The 10,256-nt window shown below is 58.7% G+C and overlaps 1 protein-coding gene across 1 annotated transcript; it reads right to left on the reverse strand.

Annotated features, from left to right (window-relative positions):
• Positions 1-2,455: 2,455 nt before the first annotated feature.
• Positions 2,456-9,400, reverse strand: Inhbb (inhibin subunit beta B). The gene is made up of 2 exons (XM_047547338.1): positions 7,588-9,400; positions 2,456-5,171 (listed from the first exon to the last, which is right to left on the reverse strand). Exons 1-2 carry the CDS (start codon positions 8,033-8,035, stop codon positions 4,396-4,398), a joined length of 1,224 nt encoding a protein of 407 aa, XP_047403294.1. The 5' UTR covers positions 8,036-9,400; the 3' UTR covers positions 2,456-4,395.
• Between the last annotated feature and the right edge of the window lie 856 nt (positions 9,401-10,256).

The raw sequence follows: 10,256 nt of genomic DNA on the forward strand, positions 1-10,256 counted from the left end.
CCCTTGGGGATCCCCAGCTCTGGTTCCCACAGGGCCTGGCAGAGCGCCTGGCAGGAGGACCCTGTGCCAGCCTAAGTTCCAGGTGGGTGGGGGGCCAGGTCAGAGTCAGCGCTGCCCAAGTCCTCTGGATTCCAGGACCCTGAGGGCCAGTGGGATGACATCACATCACAGGTAGCAGGCATTAAGCTCTGACACATAACAGCCCCTCCTAAATGCTGCCCCCAATCTGGGCTGGGCTGCAGGGAGCCACTCAGAGTCCCACTCTGAGTCAGGCCAAGAGGGTCAGGAGAGAAAATGCCAACCAAGGACACCTCAGGTCCTCTGATGCTGATTCCTTCATCTGCCTAACTGGGACATGAAGTGAGGGGATGTAGATGTGGGTGTTGTCCTCCTGGTGTGCTCCCCCACAGGGTCCCCCTCAACTTAGACCTTGGGCTCCATCAAGTCACTAAGATCAGGGTGTGTGTGAAGGTCAGTTGCGGATGAAACTGGCATGGTGGACAGTCAGGCATTGCCGATCTGGGAGGGAGGAGACATCTCAGGTGGGGACAATGGCTTCTGGCCCTGCCCATCCACTGTTTCCAAGTGGGGCTGGGTTGAGAATAAGAGGCCATGACCTAGAAGCCACAAGAAGCACTGGAAGGTGGGAGAGATGGGCAGCAGAGACGACTTAAAGCCCAGCAAAGGGACTTCAGCCAGAGGCCCAGGCCTGGGGCGGCGGGCTGCTTGCATGCTGGGTCTGGCAGTGCAGGGCTCCGGGGGCGACTTCCAGGAGACATGGCGACCCTGGACCAGGCCCACTGGGCAGAGAAAGGCAAAGACTGGGAAGCAGGGAGACAGGAGGGAGAAAAAAGAAGGACGGGGAAGCCACGGCTCCAGGAAGCACCAGAAGCTATGCAGCCCCACTGGAGGGACACCCAGCCCGGGACGGGCCTCCAGTGCCTGCCCTCCCTGCTCTTCTCAGCCAGTGCCCCAGATGGGCCAGACCCCACAGGAACACATGCCCATGTGGAGCAGCAGTCACCCAGGGACCGTGCCTGCCAGCCCACTGCCCTCACGACTCTGGAGGCTCAACCCTTCCTGGGGCTACCACTAGGTCCACAGAACCATCCTGGGAATCCTGGCCCCCAGGGGTCTCCCCCAGGTGCTCAATATCCAGCCAGCCAAGGCCCCTCCGGCTATGATCATGCTCTTTTCTGGGTTGTGGCCTGATTAAAAAAAAAAAAAAAAAAAATCCTAGGTCACTGAGGGCCCAGGGCTATACCACCAAGCAGTGGGGTAGCTAGGTAGTGAATTACTCCCCCAGATGACCAGGCCAGGCTGGGGGTATAGCTCAGTTGGTAGAGGGCTTGCCTAGCATGCCCAAGGCCTTGGGTTCAATCCCCAGAACCACCGAAAGAAAAAAACAGAGCCTCTTCAGATAATGCCAAGTGACCAGGCCACACCCATCATTATGACCTCCCCCACCCATGAACTATTACAGCATCTCACGACTTCACAGATTCACATCTTGGTACAAGAACCCAACAAAGCAGTAGCTCTCTTAGTAGGACAGAGAATACAAGACAGAGGCCTGAAGAATGTCCCCTGCTACCTACTGGCTGTGTGAATTTAGCGTCTGGCCTCCCTTAGTTTCCCCCCTTGTTACCTTAATGAGGTTAGATTTTGCCTAAATTTGTACACGTTCAAATGTCCTGAGATTTTCTGGGGAAGACCACAGGTTGACACAGACTCCAGGGCAGAGCCCCTGTGGGTCTACAGGGCCTCAGAGGAAGGCAAGGTCACAGGACTGCGACACCCCCAGGAGAGCATGTAGGCCAGTAACAGCACCTGGCTCTAACTCCCAGGGCCCCTGTCCTAGCCAAGTGATCCTCAGGCAGGCCCTTGGACTCTCTGAGCCCAGATCCCAACCTTTGAAAAGTGAAGATTTATAATGTGGGGGCTGTGGGGTAACAGGAACGACAGGTCTCTAGGTCACCCCATGGTGGCAGGGGTGACTACTAACACCCCCCTTTCTACCAGTTCAGACCCCCACAGGATAGGACACTGAGCTCTTCATGATCTTGTCTCCAAGACAGGAAGCCCCTTCTGGGTGACTACTGCCTAGATTAGTACCTGGAGGTGAGCAGAGAGGTCAGGGGGCTTCGCCTTCCAGATTCCACCCTTCCTTCCAGGGATGGGTCTCACCACTTGCAAATGGTAATAGATGCGGTCGTGGTGAAACATAATTAGTCTTGGGACTAGAAGGGTAAACAAATGCGTAATTCATGAATTTGCTAATTGTCCTTCATTTTGATCTTCTGCCATCTTTGCTAGCTTGAGTGACATACATCTCATGGCAAGGACTCAGAGAGTGCCGGGAGCGAGCGGCGGAGGCTGCTGGCATGGGAGCTGGACACCTGGTCTGACCCTCCTCCCAGCTGCCCACCGCCTCAGACATCACACAAGGCAGGAAGCCCGTGGCACTCAATCGTTTATTTTCTTAAACTGTACACAAACGTAAAATATTTTAACAGCCAGTCTATGGGGAAATTGTTTGGTTTTAAATTATTATGAAACAGAACCTAAGGGGAGCTTTATTAAATAAACATAAAGATGAGGATTTAAGGGTACACACCTGCATTCTACCAGTCATTTTTACTCTACCTTCTGGGTGTGTAAGGATAGAAAAGACACATTGAACTGAATAAACAAAATCCATTTATACCCTGAAACATTGGCAGGCCACTCAAGGGATTGTTCAGAACGTCCACCTCATAGAAGATGGCCTCACCATTCTAATAAAAATTAAAACTGATCTGTTGGCCTCTTTGGTTCCAAAATTATGTATAATACATTTAACTGTATTCATTTTTTTTGCTGCTATAAAAATAACTTCTTTTTTCAAATGGCAGTTTCTGACTAACCATGCAACTAAATCAGTGCAAACATTAAAAGCAATCATTCGCTTAAAAAAGAAGCAAAGGATTTCATTTCAAGTATAAAAAAATATAAAAAGAGTCATACGAGTCCAGTTTCATCTAGTGTGGGTCGACCCTTTAAATTGCATAGTTCGCGTGGCACTTGGACATCTAGAAGGAGAGCGACTTCAGCGCTCTTCCCAGGGCCACTTCTGGACACGCGCAGATCGGCAAGTGCTATATCATGTGCGTTCAGGCAGGTTGGCAAGTGCTATGCGGGGCAGGCGGGTGAGTGGGCAGGTGCCATGTCCATGGCTGCCCCGGTGGCCAGGGCCCACCCACACAGGCAACTTCTGCAAAGCAGTGAAAGCCTTCCCCATCTCTCCAAGGCCAGCGGAGCGGCTCCCTTCCCCCACCCTGTGCTGAGGGAGCCCCCCCAACCAGCATTTCCAGAATGCCTCCACTCCCCATTGCCTCCTCTGGGCTCACCCCCTTGCCTAGTGGTCATTCCCACCCTCCCCCAACCAGTCCCAGAGGAATGTCCCCAGGGAAGGGCACCGATTGCAACTTTTCTTCTTCTCATTTTGAACAATTCGATTTTTCACGTAAAAGGTCATACCTGATAGGAAAGTCTTTTCAGTTCTACAACTGGCACAAATGACCTGTCAACTGTTGGAGATCAGTTAAAGCATCAAATTAAGACCCCTCTCCTCTCCCACCCGCCCCACCCCACAAACACACACACACACATAAGTCATGTCAGGGACCCGAGTGACGAAGAGTAGAACGGTCACTGCCCCTGCTCCAGTCTCTGACAGTTGGTGTCCTTCCTGGGCCTCCTTCCCTCTACAAGGGTGTGGAAGGACAGTTCCCTGGTCTCGCAGCATGGAGAATGCCAGGTGGGGAGAAGTGGACACGTCTGCGCCAGGAGCTGCAGTGGCAGAGCAGGCCTGGCATGGCCCAGGGGGACATGCGGCCTGCCTGCACACTCTCCACCCTGCTTTCCTTCTCCATGGCACTCTCTTTCTCTCTCTCTCTCTTTCTCTCTCTCTCTCCCTGTCTCTGTCTTTGTGCTTTTATGTGTGCTCAGAAGGCGCGATTCAGAGTGGCCCGGCCAGCTGGTGGGAATGGTGGCTGCTCACCCCATTCTCTTCAACTGACAGGCATTGGTAGCTAAGCTGCCATTTGTCACCGCATCCATTTGCTGGTATCCTGGAGGCTGCTGTGTGGGTGGCAGGATGCGTCTGGCTGTGCGTGTCTACGTGTGCATTTGAAAGTCTCTCATGTCAGCTGAGGGCTCTCCCTCTGGTTTTGACTGGTTGCTCTATGAAGTAGTAGGAAATTCTTTCAGGCTTCACCCTGGCACTCTCTCTGCAGCCCAACGGAACGACCGTGCTCAGCCCACCAGGCACCTCCTGTCCCCGCAGGGGCTGGAAGAAGCCCACTGGGGACTGTCGTCCACACCCCACTGCCGCTGCGCCCCTGCCCTCTGCCATCAGGCGCAGCCACACTCCTCTACTATCATGTTGGGCACGTCCCGCTTGACGATGTTGTACTCGTCATCAAAGTAGAGCATGGACATGGAGCTCAGCTTGGTGGGGATGCAGCAGGAGTTCACGGGGCCGGGGTTCAGGCCCCGCATGCGGTACTGGTTCACCACAGCAGTGTGGAAGGAGGAGGCGGAGCCGGGGACCCCGGCCAGGTAAGCCGGGCAGCTGCCCTCGCAGTAGTTCCCGTAGTAGCCAGTGGGCGCAATGATCCAGTCATTCCAGCCGATGAGCCGGAAGTCGATGAAGAACTGTTGCCTGCAACAGAGGTTGGTCCGGCCATCACACTCCAGGCCCCGCTTCCGGATGCGATGCCTGTTGTCGCCCAGCCGAGCCTGCACCACCACAAAGGGCCGGTGTGACTCCTCACCGGGGTCCACGAACACCGGCACCACGGCCAGCTCCTGGCAGCTATCGCACTGCACATCCAGGTTAAGTCGACGTTCACCCCGCTCGAACAAGGCCTGGAGGGCCTCTGTGAGCGGAAAGGTATGCCAGCCACTACGCTTGAGGTCCACCTTCTTCTCCACCACATTCCACCTGTCGCCATGGCCCTGCTCCTGGAAGTACACCTTGACCCGCACCTTCCGCCGACTACCCTTCTCCAGCACATAGGGCAGAAGTTTCAGGTAAAGCCACAGGCTGGCCTGCACCACAAACAGGTTCTGGTTGCCTTCGTTGGAAACGAAAAAGTACAAGCGAACCCGGGAGGAGGCGAGGCCATCTGCAGAGAAAGGGGAGAACAGGCCAAGTGAGTTCAAGGAGAACACGAGGCAACAGGGGAAATGGACTCTGCTGCCTCATGCTGGAATGCACACTTGCCACACAGCTGGAAAATGTTACTGACCAGAAATACCGATCCTAGGGCCCAGGCCTCTGCTTGTAACCTGGGAGAGGCAGAGAAAACCATTTCCCATTGAGAAACCTGGACCAGGTTGGAGCTGGAAGGTCCAGGTCTATAAAATCCGGCCTCACCTCTCCCAGGCCAGGACTCCCTGGAGACGGCCTGTCAGGCCTCAAAGCTCAATAGAGGAAATTGTCAGGAGGCCAAGATCTTAACAAGTTGTTATGGGTATCTGTGAAATCTGAAAAACAAAACCAGGATCGAAGGGAGGATTTTGGGGTGGGTTATTCTAAGTAGGGTTTTTTTTTTTTTTTTTTTTGGTTAACTTAGGGCATTGCAAAATTGAGCTGAGCCACCTACCGCCTCTTTCCAGTGTTTACCTAAGCATGATCTGATCCAACCCCCAGTGGAACCTCCACAGCAAACAAGCAAGCTCTGCTCAGATTTCCTACAGGAACGTGTGCTTTGCAGGCTGCAAAGTGCAGCCCTTGTTTCCAAGTAGTTCCAAGGGACAGGACATTCAGCCTTGAAACTTGGAAGTCCAATCCTTTGACAAGACCCTGGTTCCCTGTTCATGAGCGTTCAAAATCTTCAAGGAAAGCAGAGGCTGATTTGTTAGTTTTCCCAACAATTGGGCTCAACAAGAAGAGTGGCTATGCCAGTCAGGAGATGACTCCCCTCTCATCCTACATTTTGGTCACCCTTCCCTCTGACAATCTACTTTTTCTCTTTCTTTCTTTCTTTTTCCCAGGAATCAGGCAACTCTGTGGACACAGCTAGTTTTATCAAACCTCCCACCATGCCCCCCCAGACCCCCTCCTCAGGCCTCGCCTGGCTCCTCTAATAACACTGACATCTGACTTTGAAATGGGGGAAGCTGCAGCCTTAAAAGCTGCCTGTGACCTGAATCTGTTATTTATAAGTCAAAGAGCTGGATCCGTGAAACAGACCAGAAATATAACAGCCCCCGCTGTCATTTTGTGCCACCGGGACCAAAAGGCCTCCTCGACCTTCCAGAGTCACATTTCTACCCTGGGCCCCAAACACCTTTTAATCCAAGCCCTCTAATTGCATGTCGAGCTTCCCCTGACGGGCGGACAGCTAAAACGGCAATGCATTTCTTTCTCAGCACAAACCAGCCCTGATTGTCCCCGCTTTTCTCCACACTCGGCCATGCAAAACTTTTCATCCCCTTTCATCCCCGGGCAGCATCAGCACGGGCTGACTGCTGCCTGGGGGAGCGCTGGGGGGGCATCTGCAGCCAGGGGCACAAGCGACCCCCCTCCTCCCAGGCTCCCTGCTTGTCCCCCGTCCCTGCCTACACCGGTCCTTCCCCCTCTGAGACCTTCTCTGCAGTCCCCTCTACACAAATGGGGCCGAGCTCCAGGCACAAAAGCCAGCCTGGCTCATTCAAGTCCTGAAAAGGACAGCGGAGCCGAAAGCACTTGCAGCATTTCAGCGCAGGCACGTTTTCCTCCTTCTTTTAAACTTCCCAAAGATTTTTCTCTCCCTGATTTTTACATTTAGATAGAGGTAGAGATCTACAATCGGGGGCTGTGGGGAAAATTCCAGAAAGGAGTCCTACCCTTTGTTAACTAGAACTCTGCAGCTCGGACCAGAGGGCTGCCGCTGCTGCCAGGCAAGCCAAAGGCACGGGGCTGTTCCCGAGCCGCATCTTTCTGTGTAAATGATGGACCTGTTGAGAAGCCTGCCTTCCGCCCGATCCTGGTGCCCACACAATCGGAAGAGAGGTTGCCTAGCTCTCCCCAGCGAGGCTTCAGCAATCCTGGCAAGCCCACGCCGCCCAGCGATGGAAGCGGCCCCGGGGGCCTCTCACGCAGGCACACATACACACACACACACACACACACACACACACATATACACACTCCTCCGGCCCACGTATATCAACAAGCACACACATCTCCATCCACACTGCTAAGCCTACACTCCGATCGTGGGAAACAAAAACATTAAGCAATCACCAAGCAAGTGCCCACAGAGCCAGGGCCGCGCGCATCTGCCGGGAGGGGGACGCGCGCCCAGAGGCGCTGGGGCCCGATTCCCAAGAGCAAGGGTGAAGGACAGGGCGCTCGGCGGCGTGAGTGGGGAACCAGGAAGGGGTCTATGGTCTGGGGAAAGAGAAGGGCTGAGCGCTGAGGGCCACGGCCAAGCTGCCGGGCGGTAAGTCCAGGTTGCCCCTGGGACGTGCCGGCTGTGGCTGCGGCCGCAGGAGCTGGCAGAGAGAGAGGGAGGGAGCGCCGGCCGCGACTGGCCGCCCGAAAGCCAAACCCACCTGTCTCCGCAAAGCTGATGATTTCGGAGACGCGCTCCTGGCCGTCGACGCCGGGGCTAGCATGGCCGTCGAGGTGTGGGATCTCCACGCGGCCGTCCTCGCGCACCTTGCCAGCGTGCAGCTTGCGCAGGGCCGTGACCATGGCGGCCTTAGGCACGGCGTGCGTGATGTTGGGTCGGCCCCGCAACTGCAGGCGGTTCAAGATGTGCCGCTTCACCGCCTCCAGGAAGTCGCCGTCCACCCGGCCCAGCTCTTCAGGCCGCCGGAAGCCGCCGCACGACGTACAGGTGTCCTGCGAGGCGCCTGGAGCTCCGGGCGGCGGGGGCGGCGGCGGCGCAGCGGGCGACGGCGGGGGCGTGGGGGAGCCCCAGGCCTCGGGCCCCAGCCAGCCCGCCACCAGGAGCAGAAGGCAGGCGGCCCCCAACGCCCGACCGGGCAACCCGTCCATGGTGCGCCGCTGGCGACGAGGGCGCCCGCCGCGAGGCGAGCCGAGCGCAGGGCCGGGCTCCGGGCTCCGGGCTCCGGGCGCACCGCCCCGCCCCGCCCCCGCCCGAGCCCGCGCCCGCCCGGGCCTCCGCCCGCCCGCCTGCCGGGAGGGCCGCAGCCGGCTCGCAGGGGGAGGGGGCCGGCCGGGCCGCGGGGGTTCCCGCGCGGCGGAGAAGGGGCGCGGAGGGCCGCTGGGGCCGGAGGGGCGCGCCGGACGCGGGCGGGTCACTGCCGCACGGGCGTCTCGGGGAGCCTCAGCATCTGCAGCCTTCTGTCCATCCTCTTCGCGTCGGGGCCCCGCAGCCCCCGCTTGGGTGAAGCGAAAGCAGCAGCAGCGGCGACTCAGTCGCGGGGATGGGAAGGTGGCGAAGGAGCCGGTCGACGCAACTTGGTTGAGACCGAGAAGAAGGTGCCCGAGCCCCCGGAGCGGAGCCGGGCGCGGCTTGGCGCGGCGCTGCGGCGGGCGCTGCGGCGGGGCCCCACGCTCGCACCTGAGCGCCTCGCCCTCGCTGCCTGGCTCGGAGAAAGAGCCGCCGCCGCCGGCGACGGGCAGGTCGTCCCCGCCGCGGGCCGGCGGGCGGCGGCGCGGAGCGAGCGCGGTGTTGGGGAGCGCCGGCCGCGCGGGCCAGCTCACAGGCGGCGCTGAGCCCTCGGCCGCGGGCCCTGCAGTCCTCTCGGCGCGTCACACGACAAAGTTGTCTCCAGGCTCCCGGGGCGCCGCATCCACGGGCGGGCAGCGGTAGGGCCGACCGCTGCGAGCTTCTCCGGGGCCTCTGCTCTGCCCGCCTCCTCGCCGCCTCCCTCTGCCTGCCTGCGCGGGCCGGCCGGGCGCGGGGCGCCGGCCGAGGAAGGCGAGGCGGAGGCCGGGCCCTTCTCGTCCCTGTCTCTTCTGCCTGCCGCGGCGGTGGAGAGGTCTGCTTGAGCACCTAAAAGTCTCCCGGCGTCCCCGAGAGCGGATGCCCTAGCTCGCGCTCACACTGGCACACGCTGCAGGGCCGGGAGAGAGCGGGCGGGTGGCAGCGGCGTCCCCGCGCTCAACCGCGGCACGGAGTGTAGAGCACACCGAGGAGGAGTTCTTCGCTTTGCCCTGTCTTCTTTTACACTCCCCGTTTTTTTCTCCCGAGGGGTAAAAAAGCTGCACACTCTCCGTATGTGCGCGCGCGTTGAGATAGACGTTGGCAGAAAAGGGGGGGGAGTGTCGTCCTGGCCGTGCGGGAGGAGACGGTCCGCGCCTCCCCACTCGGGCTTCCCGGGGGCGGAGGGGGAGGCGGAATCTGTTCAGGTCGGTGTTGCCCGCTCCCCCGCCCACCTCCGCTTCCCTCCGCTTTTTCCCTTTCTGCCTTATGGAGAGGTGAGTCTGCTCTCTGTTCCCCCGCAAACCCCCCCCCCCGCAATGCCGAGCCACTTTTGCTGCCTTGAAACTTTCCCCCCACGTGGGTGCCTGGGACCCTTGCCCAGCTGGGCGACCGAGGCACCGATGGGCTCCAGGCGCTCGCCACTCCCCAGCCCCCGCCCCTTACCCGCGGACGCCCAGGACCTGCCCCTGTCCCGGTTGCCGTCCTCCCGGACCAGGACTGACGACTCTCGCCGCGCGCCCGCCCCCGGTGGTCCGGGGGTGCTCCTTCTCGTGCCGACCCGGTGAGGCGGGGCAACAATGCTCCTGAACTCTGCGGGTGGATGCCACTCCCGGACTGCAGTGCCCTCATTGTGCGAGGATCCAGCCTCCAGGCCCAGAGGCCTCTGAGCCTCTGGGCTTGTGGGACTGGTGGGGTCTGCAGCAACCCCATCCCCACCTTGGCAAACCGTGGCGTCAGTCAAAGCCGGGTTTCAGTCGGGACAGCCACTGCCAGCTTCGTAGCAGTGCTCTTGGATAGAATCCTCACCTTCTCCAGGCTCTGTCTCTTCATCTGTAAAGGAGGTTCGGAGACACCTTATTATCACTGGCTGATTGGGAGGCCCAAATGAGGTGACTGAGCCAAGCTCCTCACAGAACTAAGGGTTCCAAGGAGCTGTTCTTTGGCTGCCAAAGAAACACCATCAATGGAAATCTGACTCCAGATCCTGTCCAGAACCCCGAGTGCCATTCGTTCCTTTTGTCCCTTCTCATGCCCCCACCTGCGTCTGGGGCAGAACAACAGTGCCCACAGGGCACAGAGTTTGAGGTCAGGAACACAATTTTGCCG

The sequence above is a fragment of the Sciurus carolinensis genome, chromosome 3, assembly GCF_902686445.1.
Source record: "Sciurus carolinensis chromosome 3, mSciCar1.2, whole genome shotgun sequence".
In the NCBI taxonomy this organism is placed as follows: Eukaryota; Metazoa; Chordata; class Mammalia; order Rodentia; family Sciuridae; genus Sciurus; species Sciurus carolinensis.